Source organism: Pyricularia oryzae, chromosome 3 (assembly GCF_000002495.2).
Source record: "Pyricularia oryzae 70-15 chromosome 3, whole genome shotgun sequence".
NCBI lineage: Eukaryota > Fungi > Ascomycota > Sordariomycetes > Magnaporthales > Pyriculariaceae > Pyricularia > Pyricularia oryzae.
In genome coordinates, this window is record NC_017849.1 from 3,866,993 (window position 1) to 3,887,343 (window position 20,351).

Genomic DNA, 20,351 nt, shown 5'->3' on the forward strand with positions numbered 1-20,351 from the left:
GGCTTTTAATTGACAATTGGGAAGGGATCCCGATCAGCATCGCCGGCAGAAGCCAGTGCAGATAATGGAAGGTTCTGAGTTGGTAGCTACCTAGGTGGTAGGTACCTGGTAGTCAAGTGCAATGTTTTCCCGAGGAAGAACAGATAGCATCTGCGGCTGTGCAAAACTGTGCAGCCAACGTCTATGAACACCAACGGCCTAACCCGGCTTGAAAACAACAGGAATAGTAAAATCCAGAGCTACTATTTCAAATTTTTAGAGCTTTTTATAAGAAAAAGTTGTATTTTAATATTTCTTTTATCTGTACAAATACGTGTATTTACTCTGGCTTCGCTCCTTTCGATCAGCCACACTAATCTCCACGACGAATTTTACACTTTCGCTTTGTCCTTTGTCACTACCCTTGCAGGTAGTTTATCTAGTCACTCTCTTTTCAGGACTGTGCATTAAGTTTATTCAGTATTCAGTACAGAGCATTCCCCCCCCCCCCCCCCCCCCCCCCCAATTCTTTTTACTTCGGAAAACCTCCTAGTCTGCTCAAAATGCGTTTTCAGTATATTTTCTTCATTCTTTTCGCCCACGGCTCCATCGCCAACAACACCGGGGCTCCCAACAAGGATGCCGTCCCTAGCAACCAAGCCGGAGTAGGGGCTCCCATCAACAAAAACATCGCCGGCCCCCATAAAGAAGTGGGAGGCCATGGTAGCAATGGGGATGGTGGTGATTGCTCCCACGAAGACGAGGTCGGAGGCCACTGGAGCGACAGTGATGATGACAATAGTCTCTCAGACATGAGCGACTACGACCTCTCGGACCTCTCGGACCCCAGGACGCGACGGTTTCTTTTTGTAACTTGCTGGGGCGCAGTTTACAGCGAACTGCTATTTATCTGCCAGGATGGGATGCCTGATTCGGCGATTGCAATCCTTGCTGATAGGGCTTGCGAAGATATTCTCCATGGCGTACCAGTGGATACGGCATCCATCCACCCGGAAAGCTGTCCAAGTAGTCCACGGAGTCCACAGAGTCCACGGAGCCCACGGAGACCAAGGTCGCTCGAAGCGTAACATTAAAGGGGTGATCTCATCTATTCTACATAAATAAAAGATATACTTGTTTTTGTTCAAAAACTAGCTTTATTAGTCGTCGGAAGTAGGATGTATTGAGGATGCTTGACCCGCATATTTGGAAGGGATCCTAGATAGCATTACTAGAACTAACAAAAAAAAAAGGAAAAAAAAGGGAAAAAAAAAGGGAAAAAGGAAAAAAGGAAAAAGAAACAAAAAAAAGTCAAATTATGTAATGGGTAGTTCTAGAACCAGACTAAGTAGTTGCTACCAGTCGCATTGTACCTCGGTGAGTAGGTAGGTATTAATTAGGTAGCTACCTAGGTACCTAATCAAGAACAACCATGTTCCAAGGAGAAGAATCAGAACTTCATGGCGTCGATCGCTCCAAGCGTCATTACATTACACGTACCAACGAGCTAACCCGGCTTTAACAACTGTAATGGTTCTAATAAAAGCCTGAACTAAGTTTCAACTTTCAAAAGCTTCCGTTAAATATAGTATCTTGATCTTTTTTTATACATTTTATACAAATTATATATGTTACCACTTCCGCTCCTTTCAATCGTGTTAATGTAAATGATATCCATTACTCCAACACCAGTCCCGCACTTCACTTTTTTTTTCCTTTTTTCTTTCTTTTGCATCTTATTTCTCCCGTCCTTGTCAAATTTCATGTGTTCTTGACTTCTAATTTTCTTCCATCTTATCAGGTACATAATCCTATTGTTCTGACTTTGTTTAAATAGAAAAGAAACACACCCTCCAATCCCCGTAAATAATGCGCCCTCAAAATATTCTCTTCGTTCTCTTCGCCCACGGCTCCATCGCCAGCGGCAGGATTGACGCCCGCAGTAGCAAAGTCGGAGGCCATGGGGTTCGCGACTATCGCGGCTCCAGGACGTCACCATATTATGTCTATACGGACTGCATGATTGCACGGATTTCCGAGCTGAGGAAAACGCGTCAGGCTGATACAACGGAATCGGAATTACAAGACCTTGCCCACGAAGATTGCAAACATCATCTGGGAGAGGTTCCGCCGGATTTGAAAGCCCCCGAGGCGATCAACAGAGGCCGTCCAGGGTCACCCCAAAGTTCACACTAAACGACCTGTTTTTAGGGTTTGTTTGCTTTCGATTTTTTGTGAATACAGCAATTACGAATTGTGGATATATATATATATATATATATACAGCTGTCAATTGCTATGAGCCAAACAAAAAAAATCTTCCTGATTGCCTGAATTGGTGGCAGTAAAGTAGATGCTTGACATATTGGGTTGATTGCAAACGACAACATTAGCTCGCTTTGGGAATAAAATTATAAACCTTGAGGTGGAAGAAAGAGGTTCGATTAAAATCATGGGACATGGAATAAAAGAGCACCAGCAAATTGCATACAGAATTAATGATGTTGACAATCCAAGTCCTCGTATTGTTTTTACGGTGGCAGACAGGCTAGATCCTATTCATTACCAAGTGGTTGGCTGCTCTCGCGGGCCGGACCGCCGTTTGACCCGCCCTTTAAAAGCGACCTATGAACGTTTGTGCAAGTCCTTTACTATAGTAAAAACGATAGATAATAAATTCCAGCCCCCTAGGCAAATGCAGCCAGGAAGCCGGTGCATGATTTGGAAACCAGCCGCTGCGGAGGCGCCCTGTTTCACCCGTGTGAACAAAACGACCCGAGATCGACTCGGAACAAACGTTTTCGAGGATTCAGCTGCACCGACAAGGGCGCAAGGGGACTTGTCACATAATCACATCTTAATCCTTGAGGAACAAAGTCTCGCGCATCTCTGGGTCGAAACATGGCGGCATTTCACTCTGGAAACCATCACAAGCACAACTTTTTTCGGTTCAAAATCGACCGCCCGCTGGGGACGGGGATGTGATCGTAGTGTTTGGAAACCTTGCACAGAAACATTCTCATCAAAGGGTCAACCAAGGTCCGAGAAGTTTTCGCGCGCTCATGGTAGGTGTGATGTGCAAACCCGCAGTAAACGGAACGCTGTCTGCGCCCAGTGGTTTGTCCCCTTTGTGGAGTAATACCATCTCCGCACATTAAATGGATTCGCGTGTTGTGTGTCACATGCAACTCCTTGGCGATATACGGCGAGCTACCCTCCGACATCTCACAGCCTGTACCGGAAGCCGACCATCTTCCAGTCCGTCACATCCTCGTAGTCCTCAGGCCGGAGCTCAACCTCGTTGACCATGCGCCCCAGATCCCCCACTCCACCGGTACCACCACCACTACCGGTGGTCTTGGCGACGTCGACTCCGCCGACGGCACCCGCGACGCCCGAGTCGCCCTCGAACCCTTCCTCGGCCGCGCGGCGCTTGTTCGCGGCGTTCAGGTAGAACCTCAGGCTCAGGGCCAGGCAGACGACGACGGCGTAGCACAGCATGATGGCGAGGAAGGCAGAGTTGTAGGCTGGGGCGTCGTCGGCGCGGAACAGGTGCGGGCCCGCAATGTTGCCGGCGCAGTAGGCGACGAAGAGCATGGCCGTCACCGTCATCTTCTTGGTGACGCCCCTGTAGTTGGCCTGGACGAGCGACATGGCCAGCGGCATGGCGGCCGGGCCCGAGGCGAGCAAAAAGTACCCCACCATGTGCGCCGCGCGGGGGGTGCTGGCGCGCGAGTAGATGACCGATGCGCCGGCGATGCAGGGCAGCACGACGGCGACGATGAGGAGGCAGTTTGCACGGCGGTGGCGGCCGGCCAGCCAACCAGTGCCGGCGATCCATGACGCGGCGAGCAGCGAGTAGGGGATGTTGATGAGCGTGGTCTGCAGCGGCGTGAAGCCAAAGGAGCGGATGACGAGGTTGGCAAAGTTTTGCGTGCCGCCGTTGGGCATCTGCGACGCCAGCTCCATGCAGAAGAAGAGCCACGTCTTGGGGTCCGCCAGGCACTCGGCGAACTGGTCCCAGCGCCAGACCGTCTTGTCCGTGCGGCCCGTGCCGGCCACCACCACGCGGTCCCGCGCGAATTCGCGCTCCTCCTTGGTGAGGAACCGCGCGCTCGAGATGCGGTCGGGCAAAAAGTAAAAGATGGCCGACGCCCAGAGGAAAGTCGAACAGCCCAGGACTATGTACATCCACCGCCAGGGGCCGACGTGGTCGTCAATGTGGCCGATGCCAAAGGCTATCAGGGAGGCAAACATCCCGCCTACCGAGTTGCCCGAGAACCAGATTCCGGTCCGGAAGGGTATCTCATCGCGCGTGTACCACGTCGAGGTGAGGAACATGAAGGCGGGCGTAATGGTCGCCTCGGCGACCCCGAGGAAGAAGCGGACGGTCAGGAGACCACCATAGTTGCTGCATGCCGCCGTCATGGCCACCGCCGCGCCCCAGAACAGGGTATTAGCCGTCATGTACTTGGCCACCGGGAGGCGAGCGATGAGCAGGGACGTCGGCCACGTCCACATGAAGTAGCCAAAGTAGAAGACTGATGACACCCAGCTGTAGTCCTGGCCCTGGAGTTTGTTGTCTTCCTTGAGTCCGAAGACCGAGGCGCTAGAGAGGATAGTCTAATGGCCCCATTATGGGATGTCAGTCTGAACTGTGAGATGCTGCACAAGGAGCTGCCGGTGGTATAAGTACCTTGTCCATAAAATTGAACATGTAAGTGACAAAAAGGACCGGTATCAGATTCCTGTCAATCTTGCGAAGAACTCTGCTGGCCATGCCATCGTCTGGTATACTATGTTCGCCATCGGTGTTTGAGGCTTCAGGCCGCATCTGCTGCTCTGTGGCCACGTTGGCTGTCATGGTGGGCAAGGGTACGCTGTGAGGTTCTGTTCAACTCAAAGCCTGCATTCAACAACCATCAATCGATGCTGAACCCAGCCCACCGGGCGTGCAGGTCTTTTAACCCAAACGCCTTCGTCCGTCATGTCGCCTGCGATTATGGGGCAATTGTGTCTGTCCCGGAAGATAAAGACTGACCGAAGGTGAGGGGCTGATTGAAGCCATGCTCCCTATAGGCTCGCGGCTCTATCGGTGGGCGAATGTTATCTCGTCGGTCCCCAATTCCCCGCTGTAACCATGGGGCTGGTCCTGCCCGATCTCCGAAAAGACAGACCACTCAAGCCATTATCCCCCAAGGGGACTCCACGGGGCTAAAATGGCTAGGGGTTTTTATTGTTGAGTCAAGTTTTTTGATCGTCAATTTCTTTATTTTGAAGTCTCCTACCTAACATCTCTCGTACTTGTGAGCATGAACAAATACCAATGTGAAAATCAGCAAATACCCCCGAGAGACTTTTATCATTCAAAGCAAGACACTCATAAGAAAGAGGTAGATATGCACTCGACCGAGCAAATTCCCAAAAACACAATCAATCCCCAATAAAATCGTTGCTTATTATTACACAGAGTGCTCGAGCAAGCTGCAAGACAGGCATGCGTGCTAGAGGGTATTGAAACTTCATCAGCATAGACATATTCGTACATGATTCCCTACTAAAACTTTCCTTTTTTTTCGTCACATCGCTTATTCGGTTCGCACTTTCTTCGCCTCATCTGCTGGCTCATCGTCCTCCTCCAGCTTGCGCTTATTGCTGCCATTTGTCTCGGCGGCCTTACCGCCCGACTCAGCCTCGGCCTCGGCCTCGGCCTCCTTGGGAACTGCCTTTTTCCTGACGAGCCCTGTCAAGTCCGTGGCCGTCTTCTTGGCCGCTTCGATGCGCGCCTCGACTTGCGCTGCGCTCTCACCGAGAGCGGCGCCGAGGATCCCGCCCAGTGGGTTGTCCTTGCCAAGTATAGCATCGACGTCCATGGGTGCGTTGCGAAGATCAACAAGCTACAAGAGCTCATGTTAGTTGACTCGTTGAAGCGAATGGGCTCAAACAAGCGGTGCCGGGTATTCAACTTACTCTCTGCTCCATGTCCGCAATGACTTCCTTGATGTCGGCAATCTGGGCCCTGGTAACGTCGTTGTCCTCTGGAGAATGATTGGTTGCAAGTTCTACCTCCTTGTTCTGGAGTTTAAGCTTTGTGCTGGCGATGGCAGCCTCGAGCTCGGTGGCGGCCTCGTCGCGCAGTGCTTGGTCTACATGTTGCACGCCCTGCGTCTTCTCCTCATCCGTCGCAACAATCGATGCGAATTCGAGGGCAAGCGAAAGCTTAAAGTGTGCCTCTGCCAGTATGTCCGACTCCTCGGGGTATAGTTGCTTCTTGAACTCTAGCGATTTGCGCGAGTCCGGAATCGCATCGTGGAACCTGGTTACATGAAAATGAAATTTCGGGTTAGAATTTGCGGGGGAAAAAGCACGCGGGTGGGCCCGGGAAGACAGAGGCGCTTGAACGGAATGTAAACATACCGCTCGCCCTCCAAAGAGATCTCTGCCAGCAGGTCGTGAGTGTCGGCCAGGCGCTCCTTGATATGCCGAACCGACGGAGCATCTCCCTCTTCCTTGCCCTTGCCCTTGTCTTCTGATGCCTCCTCGTTGACAGCAGCGAGCTGCTTGTCGAAGAGTACGCGAGCCATGTCGAGAATTTCGTATGCATTTCCCAGGTCGTCCAGTTCCTCCTCACCCTGACCATCTTCATCGGCAGGCTGATCGCGCGTCTTGTCAGCTTCAGTTGCCCGCAAAACCATAGCACGTCTCGTTTCGGCTCCAAACTTACATCTTGCTCATCTTCTTCCTCGTCAGAGTCGTCAATGTCTCCATCGCCCTCGAATTGGAAAAGGGGCTTCTTTGGCTCCGCAGAAGCCTCCTTCTTCGCGCCACCCGCCTCAGCAGCAAGTATTGCAACACCCTCCTCAGTGATCCTCTCGGCAGGAGTAGGCTCCTCTGTCTTGGCCGCCTCGACAGCCACGCTAGACGACGGCTCAGCAGCAGACTTGGCCTCCGCCTTGTCGCCATTAGCCTTCTTAGGCGCGGGCTTACCCTTCTTTGCCGCCTCGGGCGCCTTGCCGCCAAAGACGTCGCTCTTAGACTGTCCGACTTTGAGCAGGGCGCGGCCGTACAGGAAGAGAATCTCGGCGTTGGCAGGGTTCATGTCGCCGCTGATCTCGGCCTGCATCTCGGCCGCCTTGGAGAAGAGCTCCGTCGCCTCCTCGTAGTTCTTGTGCACGTACATGGCCGTCGCCTTGGCCGTCATGTCGGCCAGCGACACCTTGAGCGATTTTTCAATCTCCTTGGGGCTGAGCAGCGGCGTTGTCGTGCCCGTGCCGGGGCCGGGGGTGCCGGTCGCGCTGTCGGCTGTTGCCGCGACGAGGGCTGCAACTGGCGCCGGGACTGCGGTGGCTTCGGGCGCGGCGGGCTCGGGAGGGGCAGCGGTCGATGCGCCAGCCGACTCGCCGACCGCGACGGGGGGAATCGACTCGTCGGCCATGGTGGAAGCTGGGTGTAAGTCAAAAAGGTTCTGAGATGATGTTTTTGTGATAGGTGTTGGAGTTTTGACACAGCGCAGTGTTTTCAATTCCTGATAATAATTGACTGCGATAAAAAGACGAATTGACTGAAGATGGCTTGACAAGAAAGAGGATGATGTCGAAGCTGGATGGGGTTCAATTGGCAGAAGTGGCGTCAGAGCTTTACCTCACGCGACCTGGAGCTGTCCCAAAGAGCTGAACGATTTGGAGCTTGCTCGACGCGACAGGGGTGGGTCGCTCCACAAAACACGCAAGGTGACGAATGAATACCAACAGAAGCTCTCAAGCACTCAAGGTAAAAGACTGTAAGTGGATGTTATTCAATTCAGATTTCCGTTGTCTAGGTAGCAGCCTAGCAGCCATGTCTATTGCGGAGTCAGCGGGCAAAAGAAGCAATCCTTGACGGCTGGTGAAGTCGTATTCATTTCCACTATATACCCTCGATTGAAAAATTCCTGCCTACGAGAAATTCGACCGTCATTCTCATCAAAAAACATCAAAACAGCTCACATCTTAACAGACCACAAAAAAAAACACCCCTCAGTGGAATTGGTCTTCTGTCACTCCCTTGCCCATGGCAGCGGTGCTGCTCACACCACCCGTCACCATCTTCTGCAGCTCGTCGACATACGTCGCGCCACTCCACTTTTGGTGCTTGACGACATCGACGCCAAGCTCCATCTCGGGCTCCTGCACAAGCTCGCCATACGCCCTCATGCCGACCTCGGAGTACGCACGCGCGAAGCGGTCGCTGATGAGCGCCGTCGTGTGCAGACCCGCGAGCGTGATGAACTGCCAGCAGTAGCCCAGACCCGCCAGGCGTCTGATGTACGTCTCCTGCTCGTCTCTCGGCATGGCCGTCTTCCAGTTGAAGGAAGGTGAAAGGTTGTACGCAAGTCTAATGGGTGAAAAGTGGTTGGTCAGCGGGTGCCGTGACAAGACATGAGACTCAACTCAATCGGCGGTATGTGCAGTACTCACTTTTGCTCGGGGTACACAGCGTGCACGCCCTCGGCAAACTCCTTCGCCTGTTCGTAGTCAGGCAGCTTGCTCTCCATCCAGATAGCATCGGCGTATGGCGCGTAGGCAATGGCACGGTTGATGGCGCAATCACAGCCACCCTTGATGCGGAAGTATCCCTCACGCGTGCGGGGCGAGTCCCAGTCGAAAAAGATTTCGGGAACGCCCAAGCTGCTTGCAATGGCTCTGGCTTCCCTGTTGCTCTTGCCCTTGGCGGCCTGCAGGTATTTTGCGGCCACATCCTTCGGGTTGCGAATGGACGAGGAAGAGTTGATCACGTCAACAACTGCGTCGTCGAAGCGCTTCAGGTTTGCCTTTGCCATCCACTCGTCCTCAATGGCCTGCAGTTGATCGCCAGTCTTTCCAGACTGCTCTGCAGTGTTCATGAGATCGGCAAGCGGCTGCAGGCTCGGGTTTGTGCAGCCGAGGATGAAGGCGTGGTCACGGGGGTCGATGCTGGTCGTGATCAGCGTGGCAGCCTCGGCATCGGTACGCGCAATTGCGAGAAGGTCGACACCTGAGTCCAAGTTAGTGCCTGATCATGACTATCACGGCCGATTCTTCGGTAGTTTTTTTTTTTTTTTTTTTTTTTTTTTCATTGCAAGAAGGACTCACCCATGATGTCGGCCTGCGCCCGAATGGCAACCAAGCGGTTGATGTGCTCGCTGATGGGCACCAGGACCTTGCCCGCCATGTGTCCACACTTCTTTGTGCCAGGAGCCTGGTCCTCAATGTGGATACCAGCTGCTCCCTTCTCGATGAAGAGTTTCGTCAGCTTCATCACCGCTGTCAAACCTCCATGGCCAGTGTCGGCATCGGCAATAATGGGTCGCAGGTAGTCGATATTCTGAAGCTTAGACCGCTCCGACTTGGGCGCCGAAAGACGCTCATGACGCTGTTTCCGGTCGTGGAACAGTTGTGCCATGAACAAGTGAGACACTTTGTTCGGAACGGTGGTCTGGGTGGGAGGAGCTTGTCAGCACTGTGGGTTCGCTCCCTCTGGTGGAGGATGATTGCTTACATAGGGGTAGTCTGCCAAATCCGGGCCCGGCTCATCAGAGGACGACGCTGTAGAGGATGACTGCCAGCCGGAAACATAGACCGTGTCTAGGTACTTGGCCATCTGGGTCACCATTGTTGGCTCCAAGCAGCCATAGGTGTAACTGGCATCGCGCTTCTGAAAACAGGTAATCTTTTGTTAGCCATTGGCCAACCAATGTCATCCTGATGAGGCGTATCGCAAGGATGCTTGCGTACCTGGAACCGGCCCTCGAGAATCTTCCACAGCTTCTTAGATTGTGCGTTGCTTGGATACTCAATCTTCAAGTTGCCTCGCTTGGATACAATTTGTTCGGCAGTGAATGGCCGCTTGGTGTACCTCCAACGGGGGTCACTCCACCACTGCTTGACCTCGGCCACTTCTCTGGCAAACAGGTCGTCTTCCATGCTGGGTTCGACAGCAGGATTCACCATGTTTTTAGAAGCCATCTCGGGAATATGGTTCTTACGACAATGTACGTGCTACTGAGGGAGCTATTGACAGAATCGCAATGATGCGCGTGGAAATGGAGAACTGGAACAATGAAAAGGGAAAAATCTGTCTAAGCTTTGTCTTGGCCTGATCGAAAGGGTGGAAGGAAAGTCAATGGGAAGAAGGAGTTTGGAAAAGTCAGACTTGAGCAGACTTCAAACCTAGGCACAATGATCAGCCAGCTTGTGAACGTGACCAGGGAGCTTATACCTTGACCAAGAGTCTCGGCCGGCAGCAACCCTGCTGAGATCGTCGGAAGACATCGGGCCAGCGGCATTGGCCTTGTCCCTTTTCAGATCAGCCTTCAAGCCTGGGCCTGCAATTCAAGCTAATGACACGAGGTCGCGGAGCCGTTCGGCTGGTCAGCAACCGTAGCGGCCGGTTGTCAGTCATGCTCTTTTAGGTTAGGTTGTACGTGTGGGGAAACCTAACGTCGCCGTCGGGCGCACGTTCTTTAGGTGTTTGACTGCTTGATGGACTTCTTGGTCCAAAAGATCTGGGGTATTCTCGGGGAAGCCAAAAAAATGGGGGTAGCCAACTGCTCGCGTGTCGGCTGTACCGGGCTGCCGCGGTGTGGGCGCGAACTCCAATTCGTTTGTTCGGCTCAAGGGACAGAACCAACGATCGTCCCTAGCTGCCGAAGACGCGTCAAAGTCACAAAGACCGACCTGGATTTCTGCAGCAGACCTGCATTTACCGTCCGTTTGCAATGCATTTCAGGTACCGCCGAAGCATTTGATCTGTCAGTGGCCACTGAAACATCTCGAAAAACGCCAATTAGAGCGAACCCCGGATGGCCGAGTTTTCTCCAGCCAGGAATACGCGCTGCCACAAGGGTGATCAATTCGACACAACGGTAAACTGAGCTGAAGCGAGGGGTAAACACAGATCACTATCCACCGTAGGTAATACTGTATAAAACTGCCGCTAGAACTAGAAAAAAAAGGGGACATGACATGCAATTGACGGCATGTGAAAGCCTTGACCTGCGTCATATCATGCCGGTGGTTGCCGCTGAAGCATGTGCCATTCTCGGTCGTGCGGGAGGGGTGGGCACCCCGGTTATTAGTTCGTTGTACCTTAGTTCCAAGACGCCGGATTGGGCAATTTAAGATGCCTCGGCCATTAGCCCAGTTCCCACCTTGATTGAGGGAGTCAGACTTCAGCTGAACCGGTTTCAATTGTCACATGTGCTTGTAGGCTTGTAGTAGGCGATTCTTTGTGTATTGGTAATGATGAGTTGGATGGGCTTGACTCTTTTGAAGGAGTAGACGATGTTTATGTACACGATTTGTTGCAGTTTTTGTGCTGTCAAACCTGTTAGTAGATGGGTGGGTAGGAGATGAACGAAGTAGTCGGAATGTTACTGAGTGTCCCCCGCTCTAGTCTAGAATGTCGTCAACTCCCCAAGATGGATCACGTGAATTGATGCCATTTGCCTTTGATTACTGGACGAATTCATATCACGACGATATCGCCCAAGTTTCGGGGCCGGCAACGGTGATTGAAACTGACATAACGTTATCAAACCAACCCAGCTGAACTACATCTAATCAAGGATTGCACGCCCATCATGACCACTGAGATTGCAGTCAGGACCTTCTTCCAGTCCCCATTATTTGCCGTAGTGGGCGCCTCGTCAAACACGGCCAAATATGGGCACAAGAGTGAGATCTCTTTTCAATTCGGCATCTCTCATATTTGGCCACCGCAATACCAATAATTGTCCTCGTTACCTCAGCGCAAGTGCGCGGTAGCATGGGCATGACGAATAGAATACTGTGGCCTGCATGTTCGACCTACCCTGAATCCCAAGATTGACCACAGCGCGTGCAACAAATGAACAGTCTTTGCGTGGTATCTGAACCATGACATCCCCGCAACGCCCATCAACCCGACTTCGTCCACAGTCGACGCTCTGGGAAAGTCCTACGCCACCGTGCCCAACCTGACCGCGCTCCCCAAGCCCAAGGAGACGTCCGTGTCAATCATCACCCCGCCTGCCGCCACGCTCAAGGTGCTGCGCGAGGCTCGTGAGTTGGGCGTCCCTGCCGTATGGCTTCAGCCCGGCACCTTTGACGACGAGGTCATACGCTTTGCACGTGAGGAAGGTGCGTTCCAGGCTGTGGTTGCCGGGGATGGTGGTAGAGGCGGCGAGGGTTGGTGTGTCCTTGTCGATGGCGAGAGGGGGCTCAAGGCCGTTGGTAAGCTGTGAGGCGAATGGTAAGACGAGGGATGAGATTGATAGGGATGCGGGAAGGCGAGAAGTGCAAATACAGCATTTCGAAGGTCATTCTGCCTGTAGTGACTAGACCTAGGAGTAGGAAGTCGAATAATAAACCAGATTTCAGGACGGTCCAACGGCTATGGACTTGCCGGCTCATAGGAAAACCTTTGAATTGCTGTGCTGAACATGGACAGAGAATCCAGACCAGTTTCCACCATAGTTGAGGAACAAATTCCACCAATAAATAAAGTTTCTTTTTAGGTATATCATCCCTAAAATAGTATGAATATGCATTATTGCCCACCAGCACACCTAAAAATTGTGGTTAGATATCTGAAAACAGCAGGAAAAGTTGTCTAATCGCAATCAGATTTTCCCTACATGTTCTGTCACAAGAGTCTCGCCAACAACAAATCCGGTCCTGTGGTGTAGTTGGTTATCACGTGAGCTTCACATTGCAAGTTTCCCCTTGCAAAGTACGCTCAAGGTCCTGAGTTCGAGCCTCGGCGGGATCATTTGTTTTTGATTTTTTGAAACCCTTTGCTTTTTCTTTGTACATCACTAAATCATGCTGAATGATGGGCTGAGATAATAGCAAATGGATTCTGTTCGTTTTGTAGGTAGTTAATAAGTATATTATATGATAGATAATATATTGAGAGTCGGTCTTCTTTCTCTCGGGGAATATTTTTCTACACATTTTGTATAACCAATTTTTTTAACTCACCTTTCATGAATTTGAACAGTTAAATGAGAAGTTTAACTAAACGAACGCTTAACGCTGATATACTATAATTATTGAAAATCTTGATCGAAATCGTATGAGACCTACAATGCAGCTAGGTATTTGAACACTTGCTTTCGTATGGCTGAATCCACTCCGTACATTTTGAATTGATTGGAATAAGTTATCAAGTACCCAGGCATATTACCCAAATGAGGGAGGGCCCTTTATAGGGCCTATTCTGCGTTTATAGGTACAGGTACAGGTATAAAATGTCATCTGCGTGCGTATTGTTATTGAATATCTAGCCCCACATGTGTAGAATTGTTCGGAAACGAGCGAATCTTCATATGGATCAATTATTAGCTGCCCATCTTCTTTCACACTTCCTTTCATGCCACTCCCGTCCGCTACTGCCACTTAAGATGGCGTACCGGTCATTATCCCGCCATATCTTCTTTTTATTCAGTCCTATCCGAACTAAAAGCAGAAACTCATCATATAACCCGGCACAATTACTACCCCATTGATACATGCCATATATGCCTGATCTCCATGCCCATTCGCTGATAACCGCCGGTGATTTTTCGTTTGCCTTTGTGGTGCATGACATCCTCTCAACTTGTGACAGTGTTAGCACCTGTGTGGCGATAAGGTCCTGGAGTGTCTAGTTCTAGTTGCCGTTTATTTGGGCTGGACCAAGCTCCATATGGTCGAAACTGTCTACCATGCCCCAGCTTGTCAACTCCCTGAGAATAGACGCTCTTTTGACGTGGATGACAAAGATGGCAACTTCGCTGTGGACGATGAAGCCTGTGGAACCACTCAAGAGTACGAGTTTCGTTGTCTTCCAGACTATCCATAAGTATCCTTTCTCGCTTTCAGGACTGTCTGTGCGTCATCGGACAGCATTACCCGTGTTAATCCATCACCCCGCGATCAGTTTTAAAACTGCACAACCTCCTGCCCTCTATCTTGGCACAGAAAACAGAGCTATAGCTGTTCCTTTGCATATTTCTATTACCACAGGACCTTATGTTACCGGGGACCTTGGTATTAATGTTCGTCTTTAACTCACCCGTCGAGAATCAACTAGCTCCAGCGACATACTTTAAGAACATTTACCACATTCCTGACTTACAAACAGACATAAGTAATAATCCGCAGTCTCTTGGTTAGACAGACAGGTACCTACCTAGGTAGGTAGGTTTAATTTGTTCAGCCAGTGCCTTGCTCGGGTATATATTTGTCTTCAGAGTTCCTTCCCAAAACCGGCTGTAAACAGCGCCTGCCCTGTAATAGGAGCATATGCAGTTCCCTGTATCATTTGATTCGAGGCAAATAATGCCGGGAAGCTTGCATAGCTACCTTAGGTACCTTACCGAGGTGGGGACGTCCCGTTTATTAGGCCCAAGCCTCGTGCACCCACCGCTTTCGCCACGATACCTAGGTAGGTACCTAGGTATCTACCTTAGGTAAGGTGTACATTCTGTTCGAGTGCTTTAGTCTCTGTTATCAATATCAGATGGGTACTAAAGTCTGTAGTAATTTTCAGAAGCAGCAGAAAAGGTCATAAACGCCAAATGCTTCGTATAATTGTCAACTGTGGGTTACTATATTCGCTTGGCTAAACATCGATTGCCTTCCCAGTACAAAACCTCAGATCTTATCCAAAGACATTGCAAATCGACTCCTCGCCCGAATCCGCTCACCATACGCCACCAAAATCCAGGGCACCAAGGTGAGGGCCGCGGCGATGCAGCCGAGCAGAACGCTGGCGTTGGCGGGGCCCAGGTTCCGAAACAGCAGGCCCGTGACGAGCGGGAACGCTCCGCCCATCAGGTTCCGGCAGCAGCTCTGGGCCGCGATGGCCGACGAGGCGTACTGCTGGTATACGTCCGCGAGGTAGTTGAACGAGGCCAGATAGACGGCCAGGATGCCGACGGTGGCGACGGCGATCGACGCGGCCGGACCGATCCAGTGCAGGTCGGCGCGGGACGACAGGCCAAAGGCAAACAGGCCTATGGGGAGGAGGGCGGCAGTGATGCAGGTGAAGTAGAGGCGCGACTCGGGCACGTTGGTAGGGAAGCGTCGGCGGAGGAACAGCCACCACCGGGACAGCGTCGCCGGGTCAACGCCCGAGTCGGCGTTCCACTTTGGGTGATACAAGAGGCGCTCTTGGTAGATGCTCACGGCGGTGGCGATGATGGAACCCACGCACATGGCAACAAAGATGCGGCCCGAGGCGTCCATGCTCCAGCCGTAGATTGTGGTGAAGACGAGGGGAATGCAGCCAAACGTGAGATAGAGAACTGCCCATGCGAATGACACCCACAGCGCAAACCAGAAGACGACGGGCTCGGTGAAGAGCAGGTGGAATGGCCGCGACACCGAGACGGACATCATCTTGACCATAGAGGTACGTTCCTCATCGGACTTGACCCGCCATCGAATTCTTCGAAGGGCAGTTGGGGGTGACGTCGATGAGTTTCGGCCTGATGGGCCGCCCTTCTCTTCATCATAGCTGTCGCTGTCCTGCGGTGTCTGATCCGGTGTATCAGCGATTGTGGCCGCCTCGGACCCTGAGCTGCCCACGGGTACAAACGAGCTCTGCTGCGCAAACTTGTCGTCCACCCAAGCACCATAATAACCGTTGGCTTCCATCTCTTCATACCACTTGTTCAGCGCCTTTGCTTTACGAGACAACAGCACCGGCCCCCGACTCTCTTTGAAGCAAATAGCAAACACAATCATGAGAACAGCCGAAGCGATAGCTTGATGATAGAAGACCCATCGCCACATCCCCTTGCCCTCCATGGTGAAGAACGACGAAGCCCCAACCATTGGACCGATGCCGGTGCCCAAAAGCACAGCACAAGAAAATAGGGTCATGGGCGTGTTGCGCCCCTCGGCGTCCCAAAGGTCCGCAATTACACCACCCACCATGCTACTGAATACGGAGCCGCCAACGCCCGTTCCGAACCGACAGAGCAGCATGCCTGCCAATGAGTTGACAGCGCCGCAGGCGGCTTGGAAGATTGTAAAGACCACGTTGGCGACGATGAAGACCGGGTAGCGACCATTGATCTCAGACACGGGGGCGAGAACCATAGGCGCAAGGGCAAATCCCAAACAAAAGGTTGAAATGCCTGCCAAGACCCCTAGGTGCGACGCTGTACCGTTATCAAGGTCTCTGGCTATCGTGCGAGCTGGCGGTGAGTATGACCCCGCCGTGTAAGCCGTCAAAAAGGTGGCAATGCAAGACAAGGCGAGCAAGACATTCTTGCGGTGCTGTGGCCAGTAAATTGGGTTGCTGAAGCGAGATAAGTCTGGCTGCGGTGGAGGGGGCGGCTGGTCTTCTCGTTCCGGTCTGGTGTTGACAACGGGCAGAGGCGTGTCGAACGTAAGATATGAGTACAATATCTCGGTGTCCTCATTAGGCCTTGACACAGCGGGAGTCTTAGGCGGTTGGCTGGGCTCGTCCCTCTTCATGCTGCCATTAGCTGTTGAAGTCTCAACGTCAAAAGCGCCATTTTCGTCTGTCGAGATATTCTCCCGCGCCCCTGTCGAGGTCATTACAGACAACAAAATCGGGGTAGACTCCCCCCCTTGTGTAATTTACTCGTTCTTGCGCACGATGTAAATTTGTTAACGCATATCGTAACCTGACGCCGGGTGGGGTTGAAAGTGTGGGAGAGGCATAAGTTGGACAAGAAACAAAGCAAGCTAGAAGAGGCAGAGAGACGAGGATGGGGGTGAAGTAGAGGATATAAGCCTCTCAGAAAATGTTCTCGCGGGGATTCAAGCGAAGAATATTCAATGGTCCGGTCCACTTTGACGGGGAAGAACGGGGAAGTAGAGCATGGGGGGGATTTAATCAAAATAAGGGTCCACGATGTTTTGACAAGTCGGTAAGGATAAAGAGGCCCAGGCGGCGGGAATAAGATGGAGATGGAGAGGTACTTTGGTAGCGGATATCACAGATAAAACGTTAGTCTAGTTCCCGACTTCCTGTGTAAATAAATAGGCGCACCGACGCTTGCTCCGCAGCCAAGGCAAGCAAGGATCGCGATTCACAGATATCTAGTTCTAGAGGATAAGGGATTTATTTGCTCTTCTCTCTGCTGAATGGTACCAAGAATCTGCTTCAAATATGTCCAAATCGGCGCTAGAGGGCAGCAGCCAAGACAGTTTCCAGCTCGGCCATTCGTCATCCGTCGTGCTAGTCGGCACCATTGTCGAATTACAGTTGGCTTTGACTAGAAATCGAAAACTCAATGAACTGGGTGTGACGATGGTTTGACCTAAGTAGGACCGGCGCATTTCCGCTTAATTCCCGCTTAATTCCCGGAGGACTGGGTCGGGCCATGGGTATGCAGAACGACCCTGGAAGGGGGGGAAAAAAAAAACCACCAAAAAAACCACATTCAGCCGATTAGACGACTCATTCCCATGCTTTGGTGAAATACGCGCCAATCCCGGGTTGTGTACTGTAACCACGGGTGCAGGCCGCACGCTAACGCCTGGGCAAGGCTGATTTTGCGCAATTTTCAGTGGCCTAGATAACGGCGCATCCGATACCGGTTGTCTCTGCTTTGTTCAACGAGGAAGAGTCGTGCGCTATCGTGAAGGAGGCATGTTTGTTGATTGAAATCCACAATTAAACTCGAAGAGAGGGAAAAAAAAAAAAAAAAAACGGAGGCAGATGGACGAATGATGGGGTCAGCTGGCCGAATGCACTGACCGAACAACCTTAGCGTACTGTACCTAGACTACCTTAATTACCCACCTGCAAGTACAATAGTAGCCCATGCTGGGTGCATTTCCGGCTAAACCCCGCCAAAACAGATTTCCTTCCAAATGACGCAAAGTGCCTGGTGGAAGTTTCCAGTAGTTACCCCACCATGGAAGTAGTACAGTACATGATCTTGAAAATAATTCGAGCGCATCGCGAAGTTTTGTTTGCGCCCTGAATCGAACAATACCACCAACCCAGATAATATTCGTCCTGATACGCCAACCAAAGGAAAAAAAGAAAATTTTCTACATCGTTTCCGCACAAAAAAAAGCAAATTTTACAAAATGGTGCAGCAATTTGGTCCAGAGCCTCCCCCGGGCCTGCGCAAGGCCGACGCTGGCTTCGACGCGGAGAATGCTCCTAACCATGAGGGTGTGAGTTTGACGCGACGCGCTCTTTGCTATAAACCCTGGACCTCAGTTCAATTTCTGCCATATCGAAATGTCTTGCAAATGCTTACGAACAGCGTGCGTAGATTGAGATGGCCTTTGCTGAGAAAGGTTCGTAGTCCTACAAATGATACTATATAACCACCTAGGCAACCCCTCCATCCGCCTCGATGATTACTGCGATCTCGATATTCCCCCGCTGCACGTGGTTGCCACAAACTGCTGTGCAAGTAAAACGACGGGATTTCCACTGCGTACACGTTATCAGAGGTAGCATCGGGCCTTCTGCTGGACAAGCAAGATGCCAGACATGGGGCGGCGCAAGTGTCAGAGGAACAAGGCTGATGGATGGAAATCTGGCAGTGATCCAGCACATGGAAACATACTGGAAGATCCTGAAGAACAAGCGCGGCTCTCAGCTGAGACTCACCAAGATTGACGACGAGATTTACGAACACCTGAAGAAAGACTTCCCGGAGCTTGACCCAGCTGTCGACATTGACGAGGACGTGATGAAGAACAAGGAGAACAAGGAGAGGTGGCGCAAATTTTTGAACTTTTACGACAAGAAAGTCGAGGACTTCAACTTCGGGACTATGTTGCGCAAAAACCCCAAGGACGACGTCGAGGTGGAAAACAGGATCATTTTCGGTGAGTCCTGGCGAAGAGCCTGGAGTTGAGAGGACCCAGGACACCTCAGCTGACAATTTCCTCCGCATGCAGTGCCAAGAATGCAGTTCTACGCGTTCGAGATCGCAAGGTAGGGATTTCGCATTCGCCACGGGTTGCCCTGCAGGAAAATGCTACCGGGATGCTGAGCTGACACATGATTACAGAAACAAGGCCGGATTGAACGACTGGATCTATGAGCAGGAACACCCAGAGGAGAAGAAGGAATAGAGAGGCTACCACAAGTAGCTGATCTTGGCAATGCCCAGATACCCTGAAAAGCCTGATCGGATACAGCTGTTGGGCGGGCTGTGATGCGGCAGCAAATCCAAGAACAACAGCGAAGAGCCCAAGGCGGTTTCCTGACTAACTCGGAGCCAGCCGCCGTTGGAATGAAGACCTTTGTCAATTCTGCCAAGGACCAAGTTCCGCTTATAGAAATAAGCACGAAGCAAGGGATGATCCTTGAAGGCGCAAGAAGCGAACAGTCAACCTCGCTTGTGGAATTCAGAATCTACAACAAATTAATTGATTGATTTGCGTGTTCTGGAAGATTTGATCCGTTCTACTGAGTTTCGGGTATTCAAGACAGTTGAACGGCCCGTATGACGGATGCGTCCCAACCACGTGGTTTTGGCATTGTTCATATGGAAAAAGCCCCCTAGTATTGTTCGCCCCCATCCTGGTGCGTGACCCACAATACCAAGATGCGAACAAAGAAGGCTTTTTGGTATGATGCGATGAATACAGTTGCAAAGAGGCATCGAAATGCTCTTTTTTCATCAAATCCTCCGGGCTTCGGCAAAGGATGATACTTTCATTTACTAATATTCTAATTACCACTGTTCTGTCCTTTTATCTTGCTTGAAAATAAAAAAGAAACTGACAGATCAAGGCAGCATACATCCAAACCAAATCTTATACTCTGTGTACATCCCTTGCAGCAAAGTGACACGGCGAGCTCCGAACGTCCGGTTTTGGCCTCAATAACGTACTTCGCCGCTTTCACCCGCCAGGATGGTCCGGGAAGATGTCCAGGACTCACACCTGGAGGGCAGCTCCAATGTGAGCGCCTGCACCTCGACCTTTCACTTGGAGGACTCTAGCTTCGAAAGCATAGACAAGGAGTTCTTATATTCGCATACAATGCCCGGCAACAAGCATGACTCTATGCAACCTCATCGTCGACCCGAATCCCTCTACAACATGGACCAGGAAAAGGCCCCTAAGCGGCCGGACCAGTCTAGCTCAACGCTCGACCAGCCGAAGGAGTCTGTAGACTCGGCCGCCGCCACCTGGCGTGACTTGTTCAACTTCTTCAACCCGCGGCACTTGGTAGTATTGGTAACCGCACTCTTCGCCTCGGCCGTTGCCGTAGGGGCAGACATTGCTGGCGTCATCATCTTTGGAAACGTGTTTCAAGAGCTTACGAGCTATGCCGCGAGGCAGCTCGGCCCCGAGGAGGCGCGTCGAAATGTGAACTTTTGGGTTAGCATCATTGCTGCGCTGGCCGTCACGCACCTGATCGCGGCAGCTACG

General features: G+C 51.6%; 9 protein-coding genes and 1 non-coding gene across 10 annotated transcripts; 4 read left to right on the forward strand and 6 right to left on the reverse strand.

Moving 5' to 3' along the window:
• Nucleotides 1–542: 542 nt before the first annotated feature.
• Nucleotides 543–1,104, forward strand: MGG_04892 (uncharacterized protein; the record flags this gene model as incomplete). The annotated part of the gene is made up of 1 exon (XM_003712329.1): nt 543–1,104. One exon carries the CDS (start codon nt 543–545, stop codon nt 1,065–1,067), a length of 525 nt encoding a protein of 174 aa, XP_003712377.1. The 3' UTR covers nt 1,068–1,104.
• A 208-nt stretch (nt 1,105–1,312) lies between these two features.
• MGG_16821 (uncharacterized protein) lies at nt 1,313–1,941 on the reverse strand (the record flags this gene model as incomplete). The annotated part of the gene is made up of 3 exons (XM_003712330.1): nt 1,313–1,352; nt 1,480–1,504; nt 1,830–1,941. 3 exons carry the CDS (start codon nt 1,939–1,941, stop codon nt 1,313–1,315), a joined length of 177 nt encoding a protein of 58 aa, XP_003712378.1.
• A 316-nt stretch (nt 1,942–2,257) lies between these two features.
• On the reverse strand, nt 2,258–5,025 carry MGG_04893 (allantoate permease). Its single transcript, XM_003712331.1, has 2 exons — nt 4,676–5,025; nt 2,258–4,602 (listed from the first exon to the last, which is right to left on the reverse strand). Exons 1-2 carry the CDS (start codon nt 4,841–4,843, stop codon nt 3,205–3,207), a joined length of 1,566 nt encoding a protein of 521 aa, XP_003712379.1. The 5' UTR covers nt 4,844–5,025; the 3' UTR covers nt 2,258–3,204.
• A 237-nt stretch (nt 5,026–5,262) lies between these two features.
• Nucleotides 5,263–7,601, reverse strand: MGG_04894 (histone H1-binding protein). The gene is made up of 4 exons (XM_003712332.1): nt 6,704–7,601; nt 6,397–6,632; nt 5,950–6,295; nt 5,263–5,876 (listed from the first exon to the last, which is right to left on the reverse strand). The coding sequence occupies exons 1-4, from the start codon at nt 7,412–7,414 to the stop codon at nt 5,568–5,570; spliced, it is 1,602 nt and encodes a 533-aa protein (XP_003712380.1). The 5' UTR covers nt 7,415–7,601; the 3' UTR covers nt 5,263–5,567.
• A 208-nt stretch (nt 7,602–7,809) lies between these two features.
• MGG_04895 (isocitrate lyase) lies at nt 7,810–11,032 on the reverse strand. The gene is made up of 5 exons (XM_003712333.1): nt 9,732–11,032; nt 9,496–9,651; nt 9,090–9,432; nt 8,436–8,991; nt 7,810–8,352 (listed from the first exon to the last, which is right to left on the reverse strand). The coding sequence occupies exons 1-5, from the start codon at nt 9,960–9,962 to the stop codon at nt 7,995–7,997; spliced, it is 1,644 nt and encodes a 547-aa protein (XP_003712381.1). The 5' UTR covers nt 9,963–11,032; the 3' UTR covers nt 7,810–7,994.
• Nucleotides 11,033–11,469: 437 nt separating this feature from the next.
• Nucleotides 11,470–12,396, forward strand: MGG_04896 (uncharacterized protein). The gene is made up of 2 exons (XM_003712334.1): nt 11,470–11,672; nt 11,853–12,396. Exons 1-2 carry the CDS (start codon nt 11,579–11,581, stop codon nt 12,218–12,220), a joined length of 462 nt encoding a protein of 153 aa, XP_003712382.1. The 5' UTR covers nt 11,470–11,578; the 3' UTR covers nt 12,221–12,396.
• Nucleotides 12,397–12,649: 253 nt separating this feature from the next.
• Nucleotides 12,650–12,747, forward strand: MGG_20144. Its single transcript has one exon. It is a non-coding gene; the product is annotated as a tRNA-Val (tRNA).
• An 882-nt stretch (nt 12,748–13,629) lies between these two features.
• Nucleotides 13,630–14,107, reverse strand: MGG_16822 (uncharacterized protein; the record flags this gene model as incomplete). Its single annotated transcript, XM_003712335.1, has 2 exons — nt 13,630–13,769; nt 14,098–14,107. 2 exons carry the CDS (start codon nt 14,105–14,107, stop codon nt 13,630–13,632), a joined length of 150 nt encoding a protein of 49 aa, XP_003712383.1.
• A 452-nt stretch (nt 14,108–14,559) lies between these two features.
• On the reverse strand, nt 14,560–17,437 carry MGG_04897 (uncharacterized protein). The gene has a single exon (XM_003712336.1). The coding sequence runs from the start codon at nt 16,530–16,532 to the stop codon at nt 14,616–14,618; it is 1,917 nt and encodes a 638-aa protein (XP_003712384.1). The 5' UTR covers nt 16,533–17,437; the 3' UTR covers nt 14,560–14,615.
• Nucleotides 17,438–18,038: 601 nt separating this feature from the next.
• On the forward strand, nt 18,039–19,043 carry MGG_04898 (uncharacterized protein; the record flags this gene model as incomplete). Its single annotated transcript, XM_003712337.1, has 5 exons — nt 18,039–18,128; nt 18,230–18,254; nt 18,507–18,794; nt 18,867–18,903; nt 18,980–19,043. 5 exons carry the CDS (start codon nt 18,039–18,041, stop codon nt 19,041–19,043), a joined length of 504 nt encoding a protein of 167 aa, XP_003712385.1.
• Nucleotides 19,044–20,351: the final 1,308 nt, after the last annotated feature.

Coding starts and splice junctions, on each gene's coding strand:
- MGG_04893 (XM_003712331.1), bottom strand. CDS start 4,843: ATGACAGCCAACGTGGCCACAGAGCAGCAGATGCGGCCTGAAGCCTCA. Junction 4,603..4,675: donor TGTTCAATTTTATGGACAAG/GTACTTATACCA, acceptor TGGGGCCATTAG/ACTATCCTCTCTAGCGCCTC.
- MGG_04894 (XM_003712332.1), bottom strand. CDS start 7,414: ATGGCCGACGAGTCGATTCCCCCCGTCGCGGTCGGCGAGTCGGCTGGC. Junction 6,296..6,396: donor ATCTCTTTGGAGGGCGAGCG/GTATGTTTACAT, acceptor TCATGTAACCAG/GTTCCACGATGCGATTCCGG. Junction 5,877..5,949: donor TTGCGGACATGGAGCAGAGA/GTAAGTTGAATA, acceptor GAGCTCTTGTAG/CTTGTTGATCTTCGCAACGC.
- MGG_04895 (XM_003712333.1), bottom strand. CDS start 9,962: ATGGCTTCTAAAAACATGGTGAATCCTGCTGTCGAACCCAGCATGGAA. Junction 8,992..9,089: donor GGCGCAGGCCGACATCATGG/GTGAGTCCTTCT, acceptor ACTTGGACTCAG/GTGTCGACCTTCTCGCAATT. Junction 8,353..8,435: donor GCTGTGTACCCCGAGCAAAA/GTGAGTACTGCA, acceptor TTCACCCATTAG/ACTTGCGTACAACCTTTCAC.
- MGG_04896 (XM_003712334.1), top strand. CDS start 11,579: ATGACCACTGAGATTGCAGTCAGGACCTTCTTCCAGTCCCCATTATTT. Junction 11,673..11,852: donor GGCCAAATATGGGCACAAGA/GTGAGATCTCTT, acceptor ACAAATGAACAG/TCTTTGCGTGGTATCTGAAC.
- MGG_04897 (XM_003712336.1), bottom strand. CDS start 16,532: ATGACCTCGACAGGGGCGCGGGAGAATATCTCGACAGACGAAAATGGC.